The sequence below is a fragment of the Episyrphus balteatus genome, chromosome 3 (genome assembly GCF_945859705.1).
Source record: "Episyrphus balteatus chromosome 3, idEpiBalt1.1, whole genome shotgun sequence".
Lineage (NCBI taxonomy): Eukaryota > Metazoa > Arthropoda > Insecta > Diptera > Syrphidae > Episyrphus > Episyrphus balteatus.
The window spans coordinates 8,451,085-8,470,082 of record NC_079136.1 but is presented as its reverse complement, the minus strand read 5'-3'; the positions used below and the strand labels follow the sequence as shown (position 1 = coordinate 8,470,082).

Here is an 18,998-nt window from a genome sequence, read left to right as displayed (position 1 = left end):
GTTCCTCTTTGAAAATGCAAAACCAAAAATCTACTAAGTTACCTCACCAAAGCGCCAATCGCTATTTTCTTAAGAAAAAATGTTGTTTCTATTCAAGTGACGCGAAGTGTATATATAAAATTATTTTTCATCCCTTTTTTTGTTTTCAATCAGCTACTTTCTAGTTTAAGTTCACTCTTTGTACATGATTATGGCGATTTTTTTCCAATTTTCTTTTCTCAATTTCTTTATTGTTGTTTTGTTTTTGTTCTAAATACAAATAAAAATCGCTTTTTTTCAAAAATTCAAAAAACTTTCTTATATCCGCTTCACTAATAAAAATACTACCACACCCATTCATTAAGTAAACAAATTTATGTATGTATTTCTATTTAAATTGCAATAAAAATTAACGTAAATTCTAGCAATTTATTTTGTTTAAAGATATTAAGTTTTCTTCAATTAATAATAATAATATATAGCAACAACGAACTAACTCAGATAAGAAATATTAACGAATATTATATTAATAAATAGAGTAATGTTGAAAATTTGTTTTTTTTTGTTTTACACCGAGATCCCACAGCAAATTTTGGGAGTGGAGGTATAACCAAAATGTTAGTAAGCTGTTTTATAGCTTTATGCGTCCTGATTACGAACTCATAAGTCTGGCAGCTTTAATTTGTCCTTTTCCCTCAATTGTGACGATACGGTCATTAGATTTCAAGGTATAAGTCGTCTAAGCGGCTGTTTTGGAGAGCTTTATATTTAAATTAAAAACTCTCCAAAAATATATATTAATATATAAGCTGTGCAAGCGGATGTTTTGGAAACTTTTCTGTTTGGATTAAAAACTCTCCAAAAAGCGGCTATGTTTTGGAGAGCTTTCTTTTTTAACTAAAAACTCTCCAAAAAATATAAATATGCAAGCTTTTAAATGGCTATGTATTGGAAACTTTTCTGTTTCAATTAAAAACTCAAAAAGCCGTTTAGTCGACAATGTTTTGGAGGGTTTTATATTTAAATTAAAAACTCTTCAAAAATATATACATATAAAAATATAAGCTGTTCAGCGGATGTTTTATAAACTTTTCTATTTGGATTAAAAAACTCTCAAAAAAAGTGAACAGAAATGGTAATTAAAAACCACTTTCCAAAAAAATCTGGCATACTTCTTAATTCGTTATCAGGACGGTGAAAGCTATAAAACCGCATACTCAAATTTTGGTTATACTTCCACTCCCAAAATTTGCCATGGCCTTTTGGACTTTTTGTTCTTTATATTTTTGAAAAATTTTGTTTGTGTGTTTTTGTGTATACATGTCGATACAAAAGTACTAAAAATATACGATATTGTGTGTGTAGTGAGAGTGGTATATAAAACTTGAAATTTGTTTATGTGTGAAAGCGTTTTCTTTTTTTTTTTGTAGTCCAAGCAGCGACCATCGATTTATTTAATTTATAAGGTTAGAAGTTAAAATTGGTATCAAATTAAAGATAAGTTAATACTGAATAGGGTTGCCATTTTTAAATGGGAAGTGAAAACCCTATTTTAAAGGAAAAATAATATGTCACATAACTAATACTGTCATATCTTTGTAGCTTAGTAATATAAGAAATTTTTGAGATGTAAGAAAATATGGCAGCCTTACTCAAATGAAAAAAAAAACGCTACAAAAATAGCTTCTAAACTAAACACCCAATAAACCAAACTTTTGCTGTCACTCTCTTCTATCATATAAATGTCAGGTACCACCTTTAAAATACGAAAAGGTTCTCGGCAACCCTACTTAAACACGGAAAAAATGTTTTTAGTGTTTTCTAGCATTTGCGTAGGGTTGCCAAGTACTTGTCCATATTTTAGAGGTAGCGCCCGAAATGTTTAAGGTACAAGAGGGTCGCATCTAAAATCTTGATTATGTCTAAGCATTTAACTCTATCAAAAATCATACACTTTGGATGATAAAATAGTATTTTGTGTGCATTTGCGTAGAGTTGCCGAATACTTTTCTGTATTTTAAAGGTGGCCTTGTAAGGTATACAAAATTTTACTCTTTTGTAGAAAGAAGATTTTTTTTTCATTTGAATTGGGTTGCCATATTTGTAAGCTTACATTTCTTATATTTTATTAATTTTTTTCACTATTTAGGCTTTTGATTTGAATTTTAAAAATTTAACCAATCTACAAAGAAGATATAACAGCATTTAATTTATGATAAATTTGTCTTTAAAATAGGGTTGCCACATAAAAGTTCCCATTTTAAAAAGTGGTTGGTCTATTTTTTTCATTTTCAGTATAAACTTATTTTTTATTTGACACCAATTTTAACTTCTAACTTAATAAGCTAAGTAATTCGAAGGTTGCCTCTCCGACCATTGTTTTTTTTTTGTTTATAGTGATTTGTTTTTGTTAAATTAAATGCATTTACATTGATTTTTTAAATTAAAACTATGTATAGAGATACCAATTAATTTTTTTTTTATAAATAGAAAAAAGTTGTTTCAACAACAACAACTGCCTTGATAGGCTAGTGAAAGGCATTTTGTTGGTAGTGGATGCATAAACACTAATTAATTATAATAATAGTTTAAACAAAAACTAACGGGTACAAAAAGTGATAGAAAAAAACTTAAATTATTTTATGAAATATCAAAAAGTTTAAACAAAAGGAACAACTAATATTAATTATTTAAATAGTTATGTCTCCATATTCCTGTGACCATTTTTCATAAAGCACAAGACTCTGTGGGGCTACTGAGCGACGAATGCGCTTTAATGAATTGCAAAAATCATTCTCTGTAATACTACGCACTGCGCTTATGTCTAAGAGTTTTACTTGTTCAACATTGAGCTCTCGAATTGGTTCCAAGGCAGCATCTTTAGCTAAAGCAGTCAAATCAGAACCAGAATATCCCTCGGTCATAGCTGAGAGTCGTCGGAGTGAATCTGGTCCCAACGGACTGCCTTGCTTCTCTAAAAGCCGCTTGAGCAAAAGTTCTCTAGTTTCCGAATCGGGAAGTGAGACATAAACTCTCTTGGTGAAGCGACGAAGTGCAGCTTCGTCTAGTTCTTGAGGCCGATTAGTGGCAGCAAGAACTACTATACGATCACCTTCTGGATTTCCGGGCAGTCCGTCGAATTCAACAAGGAATTCGGTTTTTAAACGTCGTGATGCTTCGTGCTCGTTGGAGCTACGTTCTGAGAGCAATGAGTCGACTTCGTCAATGAATATAATTGATGGTTGCATTTCACGTGCAACGGCAAATAGTGCTCGAACAAGTTTTTCACCATCACCCACATACTTGCTGGTAAGAGAGGCTGCAGAGATATTTAAAAATGTTGCACTGCATTCGGTGGCAACAGCACGTGCCAAAAGGGTTTTTCCATTTCCAGGTGGACCAAAGAGAAGTAATCCTTTAGCTGGAGCACGTAAACCTACAAACAAAATTACAGTTTTAGAACTAGAAGAATAAAACGATGGATGATGAGAGTTTACCTGTAAAAAGTTCCGGGCGAACAGATGGTAAAATTACCATTTCTTGCAAAGCTTGCTTAGCCACCTCTTGGCCAGCTATGTCAGACCATTCAACTTTTGCCCCGCCTTCTACAATTTCGTCCATTATTATTTGTACTAACTTGGGTTCAACACCCTTAACGCTGACCATTGGGGTGGAAGCACCACTGCCTCCATTACTGGGGCCACAGCCAATCGGTGTTCTTGATCGCTGAGGTGGAGTATTTCGTCCTGAAGTCTGTAAATGAAAATTTCTTTAGGTTGTTTGGACCCAAAAGAGAACATTTTTTAACGGAAGGGGTATATAAGACTAACACAGCGGTGTAATACCATGGAAACTGTTCTAGGAAGTACACAGAACATTTGAAGTGTATTGAAAATTTGAGGCTCTTCTGATTGAATACAATTTTATTAAAGGTTATCAATTAACAAAATGAACAAAATCATCTTCTTAAACCGAAAATTATTATGCCGACTGTTAAGCCCTACTGAAAACAGGGGCCAGGGACAGGGACAAAAGCTTGGGGTAATTATAACTGCAAGGTACTTATACTCCTTTACCAAATCCAGAGCGATATTACCCCAGCTTCATCTCTCTTGCCTGGCGTATCTACCAATTCCATTTCGAAACACCAATACTTTTATTGGTATTAACTGTTAGGCGATTCCGCTAGAATGACAATATCGTCTGCATACATACACCAGCAAAAGTTATTCCTCTGGGAAGAGTCGATGGGATGTCATATAAGAAAAGAGCATTTTTGAGGACATTCTAAGGTAGCTTATAAAAAATGCGTACAACTTCTTTACGTTGTCTAAATAACATCTGACAATGCAAGTTAGAGAAAAAATATCATAAATAGCCTGCTTGGTACTGGCTGAAAAATTCATTACGCTGGGGCCAGTTTGAGAGTTGGTCAAGAATGACTCCGGTAAAGACTTTCGTTTTGGTTTTGATATATGATTTACCTCGATAATTACTAGAATCACTTACGTCACCCTTTTTTGAATGAGGAAAAATAATTTTTAAGAAAGCTTTTAGGAGCTTCACCGACTTAATAGTTGCTAGTTTTTCGAAGAAGCTTTCTGTGGCGTTTATGAAAAACTTCTTATGACACTCTGTATTCACCTGATACCATATGTTTGGAACTACGCATAGCAGTTACTTTGTCCGTCATCAGAGGCATTCAAAACATTCATATTTATTTAGATATTTCTTGTAAAAGGTACTCCCATCTTCAACAATGACTTACTGTCTCTTCCTTCTGGCAATTTTTTGTTGGAAGTATTTATATTGCTTTACGTTACATATTTTTAGTTCAAACCAATAGTTTTTAATTTGTTCAGGATCAGTATAGTAACCACCGCGCCCGCCCGGCGATCCGTAATCGCCTTACACAAGAGCTTGGATTCACACTTTATGGAAAGCTATAAGATGTTTTTGTGTGTTGCTAGGCTTAACTTGATGTTATTTGCCTTGATATGATTTATCTCTGAGAAGTCTCTTACGGCAGTCGTGATTTATTGCTGGGGTATTTTAATAACCCAAACAGCGATCTTCAATAAAAAATAAGACATAAATTATACTTACACTAAACTGCCTTCGGACTGCAGGTGGAGTTGCGGCTGTTTTTAACGGTGTACGAGTTCCATTTACATTTGCCTTCGATCCGATGTTTCGGGGTAAGGTTTGAGATTTATTTATAACGCCCAGATTACCGGGTCTTTTTGTGCCAATTGTAAGTTTACGTCCAGAAGCTAAATTATAAAAATAGAGAAAAAAAAATATAAATCAATATTTTCAACAGTTAATTTCTGAGTCACATCTAGATATTTTTGTAAGCTTGGTGGGTAAATTATAAATTAGCAGTGCCCACCCTACAAATTTTGTATAATGACTTTCTTTACCAATTGAAGAAACTGTAACAAAGCACACTTTAAAATTCTTAACACGAATCAAACGAAAAATTTAACAAGAAACAAAAATTTAATTTTAATTAAAACAAACAAAATCGCTGGGTATTATTATTATATGACTTAAATACGGTGCCAGAAAATTACGGCGGTGAATAGAGCTTCTACGATTTTTTTTTTAGTCTAAGATTTCTTTTACTGGATTCATTGCGGCTTTTTAATAAGATGTTTTGTTATTTTTGTCCGTAAATTTGTTCTCTATCGCTTACCTGTATCGATGGTTTTGCTTGACGTTGTTTGTTCTTTTGGGCTTATTCTATGCGCACTTGAGGTATTACTAGGAGATAGCGTATTGGATAATCGCTTTGGTACTCTACTAACAGCTGGTACAACTGTGTTCAGTCGGGAGCTTGTAGATTGTACTCTATATTTTATATGACTGGGAAGGTGTTTAGTGGTTGTGGTCTTATTTTCATAAGTATTGGTCATCATTGGTTGGACAATTTGTACTTTATTGAGCTTTTGTGTAGCGTCTGATGTTTTCTGTTTCTGACGTTGAGCTTTGGCATTTTGTTCTTGTAACGTCAATTGTTCTAATTCTAGTTCGGCGCTTCTAAGTTCTGGCAAGGGGAATTACATAGAAGAAATATATGCAAAATCAAAACAATAACAAAATTATAAAAATTAAAAACAAACACAAACACGTAATAAATGATTCAATCCCACAGCAAGATTTAGGTTTAATTTAACATTTGCTTCTTTGCAAATTCATTCTCCGTCGAAACGTACGTATGTACAGTGATGGAAAAATTAATAGAAACAACAATATATACTAAATGAAAACTTAAATAACTCCACTAATGTGAGGTTTTGAAGGAGGACATTTTAATATTTATAAGCTCTTTAAGGTCTTTTGCACTATTGTGCAACAAAATGGTGTAATAGTATGTAAACAGCTTTTGGTTTACTTTTGCCAAAACAAAATGTTTATACTTTATAATTTATACTTTAATTCTGAAAAATACTTAAATTTTGTTTGATTCTAAAAAGGCCATTATTAACTTTTTTAATATTTTTAATCTGTTAAAAAAAAACATTTATAGCTTTAATTTTTTTTTAAGCTTAGATTTTAGTTTATTTATTAAAAATAAATATAATAAGTCATAAAGAGCAAATCTTTGTAAGAGTAGCCCTTCGAAGTTGTATTAGTTTTTTTGCCATGATTTGAGATTAAGCAAGATTCAAGAGCATTTATTTGACGGAAGAGAGAGAATGTTCATTCAGCTGATTGAAAGGTTTTGATAGATGAAAACATAATTTTAAACGATGTACTGATACTTTTCAGTTCTAAATTATCCCTAAACCAAATTTTAAAAGCTATAAATCGTCAAGAAATCAGACATAAGTTTCATAACTTTCTATTAAAAGGATCAACACTCCTATTCTGATGGTAAGACTCTAAAGTTTGTAATTAGTAAAGTTAAAAGCAACTACGGATTTGCATAAAAACAAAATTTGTAATACTTTTCACTATTTCAAAATATTAAATAAAAGGGATGAAGTTTGAATTCAATGTCAATGAAAACATGAAAACTATATGGAGTGTTTGCAAGCTTGCATCATTAAAGTTTTTTAGCATAAATCTTGCATGTGGGATTTCGTTCTATAATAAAATTAAAAAAGATAAAATAATAATCATCATAAGTAAATAAAAAAATATAATATAACAACACACTCATTTTTGTGCAACGGGCCACGAGCAAATAGAATACGATCTTACATAGTGTAATTAACTAATTTTTATCATTGTTATTTTTTTCCATTCAAAGCAATAAAGATTTGTTAGTATAATGCAATTAGATTTATTTATTTTCCTTGTTAGTTTTTAAATATTTCTTACCTAAAAAGTGTAAGCGATCCCTGGCCATTGATAAATTGGTCTGCATTTTATCATGTAAACGTTGAGCTCTTTCCCAAACATCACCACGTCCACTCCAGCAATCGACAGCAATACCATCTTCAAGTTCTTTAATCCCTTTGCGGTACAATTCAATGGCAAGTTCCTTGTGGCCTTAAAATTAAAAATTAGAACAATCATACATTTTTTTTTTCAAAATTTACATGAGAAAGGAAAAAGTGAGTACGCAGTTTTAATTGCGTATACGTCCGATATCTAACTGAAAATCTGGCATTATACATATGTACATATAACAAGTATTTTTTAAGATAATAACACGACAATTATTTTTTTTGTTTTTTAAATTAATTATAATGGCTTTGGCTCACATTTTATTATAAGAACTGATCTGTAATTTCTCTAAACCTTAATACTTCAAAAGTTGCATTTTTAAGAACAAATAGGATACGATTTATGAATATGTTGAGAAGAAGTGTTTTAAGATGGCTACCTTGAGGAACTCTTAAATTAATAAAGATAGGGTGAAATCTATTTCAGGAGAAATCCATAAATACCAAAATCTAGAAGTTTAGCTAGAAGATTTTCATGATAAATTGAGTCAAATGCTTTGATTCTGTCTAGCTCTAGACAGTTGGGAGCGATCATGTTCAACCAAGAAAAAGATAAATTGTTCTTCCCTCTTACCCTTCTGACAAAAATTCTCTTTTCTATCCTTAATATTATGTTAACCAAGCTATTGACAAGTTTGATGAATAATCAGGTTTTGGTTAAAATTTTGATTTTATACAAACCAACCAGAAACACCTAAAAGTTTAATGAATCACAAGAACTATCATTTTAAAACTAAACTAAAAAGATATGAGTTATGGTTCTATTAAGATCTATCATACTCTCTTCCCCTACACTATTTTCCCTATGATAACGATAGTTGTCTATTGAAATGTCAATTATTGTCGCTCCCAAAGTAAGTATGTAGTTTGTTTGCCTGCGCAAACGAGATCCATATAAGGGTTGACTCAGTATTTACCAGAATAAAAAGCCAAATCTTTAGGTAGACTGGTTTTTAATTATAACATTATTTTTATAAATCTTTACTCCTCAGAAAAATGTTTGTCAATGAATTGTTTAACAAATCATCCCATATTAGAATTTAGAAAGATGTAAATGTTATCCAACATGATCATATACATACAATAGAATTATAAACACACTCCTACAAGACTACAAATAAATGTTGAACAGTATTCATTAAATTAGGGTTGCCAGATATATTTTGACGATACTAGTAATCAAGATGCAAAATCCCGGAGTTTCCCGGACAAATAAGGAATAAAAAGAACAAAACTAGGAAAAATTTAACTTATTGCTCAAAATTTTAAATAATTTAATCTTTTAAAATTTTGTGCCACTGTGTTTTACAATAAGGGTTTATTAAATTACTAATACATCTGGAAAAGTAAATCTTCTCACATAAAAAAATGTTTACATTCCATTCTATTATAGATTGCTGAACCATTTAGTTTTCTTTCAGTGTTAGTTTTGTAGCTCTTAGGCCCAATTTATTGACTCTCCACTTAACTTTAATCGCCATTAAAAAAGGGAATTTTAAAATTAAAAACCAAATTCGTTTAATTCAGTCTCTTTTAAGGATTTTTTTGAAGTTTGGCATCATTAACTAATTGAGCATTAAATTTAAAAGTTGTTTTAGTTAAAACACAAAATTCGACCTTTTAAGAGGGATTTTTAGAGCTAATGAAGGTTTTAAACAGAATTTCTATTTATTCACTCTCCGTTAGCGTTAAATGTCAAATTATATACTATTTTATTATTTGTTATTTGAAAGCTTGTCAATTGACCTGAGCAACTATAAAAAAAAACTTATATGGGTAAAAGTCTATTTTCTTGGTTTTAAGTGACGTCGCGTCGTTGACCAAAAAATTTATAAGAACTCAATCGAATGATGGAAGGAATAAATAAAGGAAAACGGGCCGATCAAAATGTCTATTAAAATATGGGTATGGATAACATTCTTCAAAGATAGGCCTAACATTTGTGTAAATATTGTGACGTGATAAAGATCAAATTTTGTTCAATCTATTGCCGATTTTTTTCTGTGTGTCCCTTTTGTGTCCAATTTATTGCCAAAATCAAGTTGATTCTTGAATTGCATTTTCGGATGAATATCGCTTATATACCAAAACCAGTTGTCTTTTCTTCTAAGTTACATTCAACGGTTGTTTTATACCGATGCATGTGCTTGTGCATAATGTAGTAATTCGTTTTAGGAGGATATCCCACTTTAAAATATCAACATATACATATGTATGTGCTTCTTCATCCTTTTTAAAATGTAAAAAAATTGATATCTGTTTGACTTGACAGAATTTAGCTTTTGACAGATTTTTTTATTAAAATAAATTAAAATTCCCTGGGATTTTTTTAACGGAGTTTTAAACTTAAAGTTTCCATTAAAAACAAAGTATTTAACTAAAGGAGACTGAATAAATAGAATATTTAATGGCGTGTATTTAATTACGTCAATACTTTAATGGCGTTGTTAACTAAAACGATGAAATCCAATATTTAATGGAGGGTGAATAAATTGGGCCTTAAAGTTACAGAAATTTTTTAATTTAAAATAAATAGTTAAAAAAAAAGAATGTGTTGATCAGTGAATCAGCAGTAGCTCATGCGATAATTTTTGAGTTTTGATTATATTGAAACAGAATATACAAACAAATTAGTTTATTAACCAAAATATATACGTCTCGTTTTTTGAATAAGCAATGAATTAAGAGTAGCATAAAAGTAGTGAGGTACTTGAAGGCCTTCAAAGATTACAATCCCGGACAATTAATAGAAACTATCCCAAACGTCCCCCACATAGAAAAAAAAAAGAGTAAATTGCCGGAAAAACCTGCATGTATGGAAACCCTACATTAAATGAATCACAACCACTTTACAGAACAACAAAAAACCTTAAATTAAATTTCTTTGTGTGACGAAATCATATTATTGTGAACTACAAAACCACTACAACTAGACTAGTTTACTTACCTTCATTCTCTTCATCGATCTTCAAGGCCTTCGATATATACTCGAATGCCCGACGATGATGATGCTTTTGTTTGGCCAATAATGGATCCCCAGGACCGGGCGATGTTGGAGCACATCCACCGCCACCACCTGACTTCGATGACGACATTTCCAGCTGTTTATGTTTATGATGGTTATTAAATGGATATTGAACTGCGCTAGTCGAAGCAATCGGCTTCGCCTGAATACGTTCCAACTCCGTTCCAACTACTATTTCAATATTACACTCTCTTTTATGCGGCCGATAGATAACACGGGTACTAGCCCCGTACAAATATCGAAATATGCAAAAAAGCTGATAGATAAGCGAACGCAAAACGTTGAAAAGAAAAATAATCGGAAAAGATACGACATACAAATTCTGTTTGTGCACAGAGGATCCCTGTATTGCTGTGCTGTCATCCGGGGAGGGGGTTCGACTCGATCTGTCATCGATTTCAGCGGCAACGCTGCTAGATTCACAATTGCTGCTACTTTTACGGTGAGTTTTTGAATTTTTTATGGGGGATTTGCTGCTGCTATTGCTGCTACTAGCATTGCCCGAAGACGATTGAGTTGCAATGCTTTTGTTTCGCACCATTCGGATGGAGAAGGAGAGAAAAGAAATGTGGTATTGAATTACCCCCTTTTTTTTGTTGTTGGTACAATTTTTTCTTGTTTTTGTGCAACCACTAGTTTTTATAGCAGCAAGAGTGTTTCCTTGTCATTCGATTTATCAGAAGAGGAAAAGAATTGAAGAAAATTTATTTTTCGCAGCGATTCGTTGGGTTGGATTGATTGATGTTTGTTTTTGTTTTTTATTGAAATATGTAAGATATTGAATTGAAAAGAGTTAAATAAATTGATAACATTTTTATTGTTTATATTTTCACACACAAAATAACAGAAAAACAATACATGAATCGTCCAGCCACCACTAGTTTTTCGACCCCTACTTTTGCAAATTATTGACGTTTTCTAGTTCTGTTTGTTTTGTAATAAATCTAGGCGCAATTTAAGGGTGGAAAACTGTTTGATTTTGGTAATTTTATTGATTCTTATGGGAAATGCCTGGTTTCACAAAGGTTTTTTAAACGAAAATTATTTTATTTTGCAATTGGTGATTGAAATTTTATTCACGAGTTGATCTTGCCGTGCAGTGAAGCTTTTTGGCGTAAATTGACTAGAGTGTAAATGTGTGCCATAGGCGACTAAGTTGATATTACGGATAGAAAAAAAAAACAACACTACATTCACCACTTTTTGAAAAAGTACAAAAGTGAAAATATTTTTTTTCTCGCAAGCGCAATTTTTTTTAAAAAAGAGTAAACAACATGTTTTTTTGGACGAAAAAACAATACAAAAATGCGTTTGAAAATTTTCACTTTTGTACTTTTTCACTTATTGAGCCAATGTAGTTAAAGGCTTAACTACATACACCACTTTTTGAAAAAGTACAAAAGTGAAAATATTTTTTTTTCTGGCTAGCGCAATTGTTTTGTGAAAAAGAGTATACAAATTGTTTATTAGACAAAAAAATAAGCTTTCTGCATCATTTGTTTTAATTTTGAGGGCCGAAAAACTATACAAAAATGCATTTGAAAATGTTCACTTTTGTACTTTTTCACTTTTTGAGCCAATGTAGTTAAGGCTTAAAGGCTTAACTACATACACCACTTTTTGAAAAGTGGTGAATGTAGTTAAGCCTTTATAATTTCAAATTTTTTTTTCTATGCGGTTTCACATTCGAAATGAGGTGATCTGCGAAATTATCTTATCTGGGGTTTGGGCTAGGACTCTAGTGAAAACAGGGGTCAAACTACGGCATACTTTCGTTAACGTTTTGAATTGCTCTCTCTATTTAATCAGAAGAAAATGATAAAGACATAAAGCGTCAATACGTTAACTTTATTATGCCGTAGTTCGACCCCAGGCTATAAAGCCAGCCTAGTACGCAGATCGCGCTCTAAAATATGAGCAGAGTCGAATTTTTAGAAAAAAATAAATGAACGCAAAGAGCAAAAATTCCGGATAATTTTTGTTTCTAAAAAAATCACTTTTTGATCACATTTCTATTTATTAAATAATTTTAAATTCTTTAAGGGCCAGTTGTACAACGTGGTTTACCCTAGGATCACGAATTTAATTCGCCGATATCGATGGATTAGCTGTGGATCAACTTTGAACATTTGTGCAAAAGGCTTTTAGTATTTTGCAAAAGGAAAATAACCATTCCTTTAAGTACAGTGCTCACACTGAAGACGGTAAGGCTTGACCACACTGGAAGGTATGCGGTAGCGATACGGGTAGCGGTAACGATATTTGTATTAAAAAATTCCACATCTGAACGTTGATGTGTCAGTTTGGAATTTTTTTCATACAAGTACCCTTTCGGTGTGGTCAAGCCTTTAAGGCTTGGCCACACCGGAGGGTATGCGGTAGAGGTACGGGTAGCGGTAACGATATTTGTATGAAAAAAAATCCACATCTGAACGTTGATATGTCAGTTTGGAATTTTTTTCATACAAGTACCGTTACCTCTACCCGTACCGCTACCTCATACCCTCCGGTGTGGCCAAGCCTTTAAGGTTTGGCCACACCGAAGGGTACATGCGGTAGCGGTACGGGTAATTGTATGAAAAAAATTCCACATCTGAACGTTGATGTGTCAGTTTGGAATTTTTTTCATACAAGTACCCGTACCGCTACCGCATGTACCCTTCGGTGTGGCCAAGCCTTTAAGGCTTGGCCACACTGGAGGGTATGCGGTAGAGGTACGGGTAGCGGTAACGATATTTGTATGAACAAAATTCCACATCTGAACGTTGATATCGTCCCGTTTCTGCTTGAACCTCGTAAGTACATTTTTTTTAAAGATTTTATTTTCTGTCAAACATTGCTCTAAAACTTACAGAAAGAATAGGTACAAAGGTTTAATTGTAGAATCAACTCAAGCAATATGTCTAAATCATAACCTGATTTCCCTTTGTTCAATTCATAATAATAATTTTGAGAAAAATGTATATTTATTAAAACAACTGAACAAAATTTGCTTTGTAGATACGTGGTTCAGGCAGAAACGGGACGATATGTCAGTTTGGATTTTTTTTCATACAAATATCTTTACCGCTACCCGTACCTCTACCGCATACCCTCCGGTGTGGCCAAGCCTTTATGCCGCAAGCGGTACTACTATATAAATTCTTACCGCTACCCGAACCGCTCCCATAAACCGTTCCGGTGTGTCGTTTCCTTAATGCGTATCACTCAGTTCTTTCCATTGTGAATGGTTCTTAACTTTGGAACTAAACTCCAAAATCTGAACTCATCCATTCATTTGACATTTCTATTTGAATTATATGAAAAATGTCAGATTAGAAGGAAAGAAAAAGAAGAACATTTCATAACCAAAATAACCACAAGTTTAATTTCAATTTAAAAAAAAAACCTATAATTATTCACAAAAAATGTCGAAAGCAGCCGGAAAATTAAAATCGATGAAGAAATTCGTCGAAAAAATAACCCACACAACAAAGCTGAGAACAAATATTCCAGCTGGCATGGCTGCAGCCGCTCCCCCACTTGGACCAATGTTGGGTCAGGTAATGATGTGATTCTTCTTTGGATAAACTTTGTTCTAATTGACAATATTGATACAATGCAGCGTTCCATTAACATAGCAGCATTTTGCAAAGATTTCAACGAACGTACCAAAGATGTCAAAGAAGGAATACCTTTGCCATGTCGAGTGTGGGTTAACAGCGACCGAAGCTACGAACTAGTCATCCATTCACCACCGGCTACGTTTTTCCTTAAACAAGCAGCCGGCATTCCACGAGGTGCCATGTACCCTGGCAAAGAACTCTCCGGCAAAATAACCCTAAAGCACTTGTATGAGATTGCACAAATAAAAATTCAAGATCCTCCGAATGCCCTTAAAACAATGGAAGTAAGTAGAACCTTAATACAACCACAATAGATTACTTATTTATTTCTAAGTGTCCTTCTATCATTAATGTTATAGGTATGTTTGTTTAGCAGGCTTAAGAAACAATTTTTTTCTTTTTTCTTAAACGACGCACGTTTCGAGGATGTTTATCCCCTTCTTCAAGTCCTTATTTAAAATTTTTACAATAATTAAACTTTTTATAAATTTTGGCTGACATCATAATAGAAGAAGTTTTGGAAAAACTGCCTAATAAACCTAAATTATTAGTTAAATATGTTAAAAGTTTATTTGCTATACTTTAAATTAATCAAGTTGATTCAACACATTCAACAGCGAAATTCATAGTCGTTACTCGAGTTAAGATTTTTCTCAACCCCAGCAAGTTGAGAAATATTTCAAGCAATCGCTCAAGGGAATTAAAAATATGGCTGTCACTTGAGTAAGGAATAATCTTGTCTTTAGGAAAATAAAGGGATAAGGATTCGCTTGAGCAAATGCTTAAGATATTTTTCAACTTGATTGACGACAATGAATTCCGCCCTTAAGCCTAGTACGCAGCTGAAGCGAAACGAAATTTTCGTTAACGAAACTTTGAACGAAATTAAACTAGAATGGGGACATATGGGGCTACAAAAACAATAGTGGCGTAAGCCACAAAATTAAGTTTTGAGCTACGAGGGATTTAAGATCAGGGTTTCTTGAAACAACACTTTTTTGAGTGCCATCTAGTTTTATGTGTGTATAAGGGTCATTTTTTTCACTATTGTTCAACTTGAAGCAAACTCTCGAGTTTGCCAACTTGAGAGTTGACAAGTTGTTATTTCTTTTTATTCACTAATTATTTTCTCAACTCTCCAGCTGAAGATCTAAAGTTGGTCAACTTCAAGTTTGAAAGATATCCCTGGGATATTTATGAAATATGAAACAAAAACTGTCATTTAACATGTTCGCTGTTGACTTTGGAGACTTCAAAAATTTTCGTTTCGCTTCAGCTGCGTACTAGACTTTAATGCTTTAAATTTATGTCATGAAAATGTCCAATTTACAACCGAAATTGAACAAAATGGCAAGTTACCATATTTAGATGTTCTTGACATGTATAAAAACGGAAATCATTTTATTTTCGACTTTTACAAAAAAAAAAAAACAACTTCTTCAGGACGATAAATAATTTTTAATTCAAAACATCCAAAAGATATTAAAATTCACACGGCAGTTAATTTATAAATCGAGTTTTAAGTAAAAGTGCTCAACTTTTTTTCAAAAAAAAAATATTAAAATTATCGAAGAAACTCTTTTGACAGACTGTTTTCCAATTGAAATTACTAAGACTTTAATTGGACAACATAACAAGACTAAAAGCCTACAAAAAACTGTTATTATTGAAATAAAAAGGCCACATTAATAAATAAACAATTTGATTTCAATAACGTTAAGATTTTAGTTACAGAAAAACATTCGAAAATGATGCTCATAGAAATGTTGCATATAAAAAGAAACGGTAACGCTGTAAACAGACGATCAGATTGTGATGGACTAAGTTCGATACATAGCCATTTTGCTAAATGTTAAATACTTTATAAATTTGTTTTTGATAAAATTAATATTAATTTTGAATTTGTTTTCATACACAGAATTGAAGAATTAATGAAATTAATATAGCCATTTTGCTAAATTTTAAATACTTTTATATATTTGTTTTTGATAAAATTAATATTAATTTTGAATTTGTTTTCATACAATTAAATTTGTTCAAATTTTCATAACAATCAAATATTTATTTAAGTAAGAACTCTTGTGATATTATGTAAGTATTTTGTTATGTAAATTTATAACCAATTTAATAATTGTAAAAAATTTAAATAAAGACCTGACGAAGAGGATAAACATCCCCGAAGAAAAAAATTGTTCCTGAATCCTGTTAAACATACATATAACAACCCTAATAGAGACTTAATACAATTTTTTTTTTTTTAATTCTAGCAAATGTGTGAACAACTAGTCGGAATTGCAAGAACTTGTGGAATACAAGTTGTAAAGGACCTAGACCCAGAGGAGTACAAAGAATTTTTAGAGGAAAGACAAAAAGTAGTTGAAGAACAGAAAAAGGAACTCCAAGAGAAACGTGATGCTAAGATGTTAAGAACTGGTTAATTCTGTTTTGGGTGCTTTAATAATAAATATAAATACAAAATTCAATCGAAACTGAACTTCTTTCTGTCCTTGGCTGCGTTCTTCTTTCGTTTCTTTTCCAAATGTTTTGCCAGTCCACCAGAAGATTTTAGTTCCACAAATTTCTGAACAAGTTCCTTTGCTCTTCGTTCCTCTGAAAAAAAGAAAAAGAGAAAACATATTTTATTCCAGCTTTTTAAGGACATTTTTGATAGTTCTATACTTTTGGTTGCAAAATGAGGCTGTTTTCCTTCCTGTTGGTCTTTTTGGATTGCTCTTTGTTCTTTCTTAAGAATATTTTGTTTGGCTTCCCAGTGTTTTTCTTCAACATTCTTATTCTTCAACCGTTGCATGACGAATTTTATATTTTCTCGTTCTTCATCGGATTTTGCTTTAGAGAGCTTTTGCTTCAACTCTTCGATTTCTTTTTCTCGGATTTCCGTGACAAATTTATAATTTTCTTTGAATTTATTGGGATCATAGTCGCCACTTTTACTATCGAATCGAGGATCACGGAGAGTTTGTTGGGATTTCTTGCTGGTTTTCACGCCACCACCTAAAAATGGAACTTGCCTCCTGGATGATTGTTCTCTTGGTCGGTTTTTGTTAAGTCGTTTAAAATCTGTTGATTTCTTTTTAGGTTTCACAGATGTTTCACCGAGGACAGCTTCTTTGTAGACTTTAGCACCGAGTTGTTCTTTTAATTTCATTAATTCTTCAAATGACATTGTGCTCAGATCACTTTTGATTTCGTTCTAAAAATGAGTGGTCAGTTAGTTGGGTTTTAGGTGATGGATTTTGTTATCTTTACTTACTCGATCATTGGAATCATCTTCAGATTCACTTGCCATCTCAGATTCATCATCGGAAGCATCATTGATTCCATTCGAGGCATCTGATTCTTCGGAAGAACTCATGATTTTGAATTATTTGGGATAAGAATTTGATGCAGTGCGTATTTATTTTTTATCTCGCGTGTTTTGGTAACAAAATTTCAAGTGACAGTTCACATACTGCCACAGACTATAATCACATAGATTTCTTACATAGAAATGTCAGTGTCAATCATTCCAGTGGAAAAATAATCAATATTTTAAGATGGAAGCAACGTGTCGCTGCAGCTGCTGCGGCAGAATGGTCAATACGTTTATAATTTGATAATTTGCGAAATTATCTAATTTGGACTCTAGTGAAAACAGGCTATAAAATTAACCCTTTTGCATTCTTTCTGTGTTTTGCCTAAAAAAATCAGTCACAGATCATTACTCGATGTGAATCCCATTGATACGCGCCATTCGCCGGCTCCACCCAACTTCTTTGCATCCGCATCCGCATGAAAATACGCATTGATTATTGCGGGTGCGGATGTCCCAATACATGACGATCTTCCGCATTTGCGGATGCGAATATTCGCAACATCCCCAGTCCATATATGTAAAAATAGCTACATCCATGCTTGAACCGAATTTGACCCGCAGCTAATCCCCCGAAATCAGCGATTTAAATTCCTGAACCAAGTCTGATCCACACCCTAATAACAATTTTGCTTCTATAATGCTTTACAGAAGCAACAATTGCATCTGTAAAGCTTTATAGAACCAATATTGTTTTGTCGGGCGTTTGTACAACTGGCATGAAGCGAAAAAAATCGAAGTTATCACAACTAATTACCGACAAAATAACAGCAAATTATTTACCTCCTGACTTTTGGGTAGAGAATTTGCTAAGAATTTGACACTCATCGAAATAAGGCGAATTGAAACCACAGTACACATAATAAGGTAATATATTCCGAAAAATGTCAAAATTTGTTTGTCAAAAAATGGGCACCAATCTGTCAGGCCGGCCTTAAATTTTTATATTTCAATCGCAGTAAACAGGAAATTTGTTTTTAATTTAATTTATAAAATGTCATTTGAAAAAATTATAAATTGAAAAATAACAAATTTTCTGCGTGTTTCGTCTCGGAAAATAGTAAATAAATGTTAAAAAATTAGTTGTGTGCGTGGTTTTTCGGTTTTTGTGCGTTTTTCTTCGGTAATTTAATAATTAAGAGTTACGGTAGTTGAAAATTGGTCGCCAAATTGTTATGTTTTTCACAATTTGGCGACCAATGTCAGTTCGGAATATATTACCTTTTTATGTGTACTGTGAATTGAAACAGGCTATAAAAGTCAAACTAGCGCTGTTTTGTATTGAGAAAATTTCTACACAAAAAATGACAACCAAAAAGATCTTTTATACTTATATTTGAAAGTACTTTGGCACAATTCTTCATTCCCTCAAAAGGTTTTGGGCCGCGTTTTTTTTTCGTCCGTCGTCGTTGGTGTGGTAGAGCCTTAATGCAAAAAAAGTATCCAAACAAACCTTTATCTGTTCTTTTTTGTTGTGCTGTTACATGCCGCCTCCACAGGAGATAATTTTTGTCATGTTGACGTGTCTTAACAAGAAATGTCTTGTGGAGGCTCGCCATTTC

The 18,998-nt window shown here is 32.7% G+C and overlaps 3 protein-coding genes across 4 annotated transcripts; 1 reads left to right on the top strand and 2 right to left on the bottom strand.

The window, feature by feature from the left end:
- Positions 1 to 1,343: 1,343 nt before the first annotated feature.
- Positions 1,344 to 11,364, bottom strand: LOC129913930 (spastin). Of its 2 annotated transcripts, XM_055992924.1 has the most exons (6): positions 10,384 to 11,364; positions 7,309 to 7,479; positions 5,678 to 6,028; positions 5,086 to 5,252; positions 3,477 to 3,732; positions 1,344 to 3,415 (listed from the first exon to the last, which is right to left on the bottom strand). In XM_055992924.1, the coding sequence occupies exons 1-6, from the start codon at positions 11,000 to 11,002 to the stop codon at positions 2,670 to 2,672; spliced, it is 2,310 nt and encodes a 769-aa protein (XP_055848899.1). In that variant the 5' UTR covers positions 11,003 to 11,364; the 3' UTR covers positions 1,344 to 2,669. The 2 variants fall into 2 exon arrangements, with proteins under 2 accessions (XP_055848899.1, XP_055848900.1); XM_055992925.1 differs by lacking the exon at positions 5,678 to 6,028.
- Positions 11,365 to 13,760: 2,396 nt separating this feature from the next.
- On the top strand, positions 13,761 to 16,555 carry LOC129915826 (39S ribosomal protein L11, mitochondrial). The gene is made up of 3 exons (XM_055995518.1): positions 13,761 to 14,003; positions 14,066 to 14,350; positions 16,334 to 16,555. Exons 1-3 carry the CDS (start codon positions 13,869 to 13,871, stop codon positions 16,502 to 16,504), a joined length of 591 nt encoding a protein of 196 aa, XP_055851493.1. The 5' UTR covers positions 13,761 to 13,868; the 3' UTR covers positions 16,505 to 16,555.
- Positions 16,505 to 17,550, bottom strand: LOC129915825 (ribosomal RNA processing protein 36 homolog). Its single transcript, XM_055995517.1, has 3 exons — positions 17,338 to 17,550; positions 16,746 to 17,277; positions 16,505 to 16,676 (listed from the first exon to the last, which is right to left on the bottom strand). Exons 1-3 carry the CDS (start codon positions 17,437 to 17,439, stop codon positions 16,546 to 16,548), a joined length of 765 nt encoding a protein of 254 aa, XP_055851492.1. The 5' UTR covers positions 17,440 to 17,550; the 3' UTR covers positions 16,505 to 16,545.
- Between the last annotated feature and the right edge of the window lie 1,448 nt (positions 17,551 to 18,998).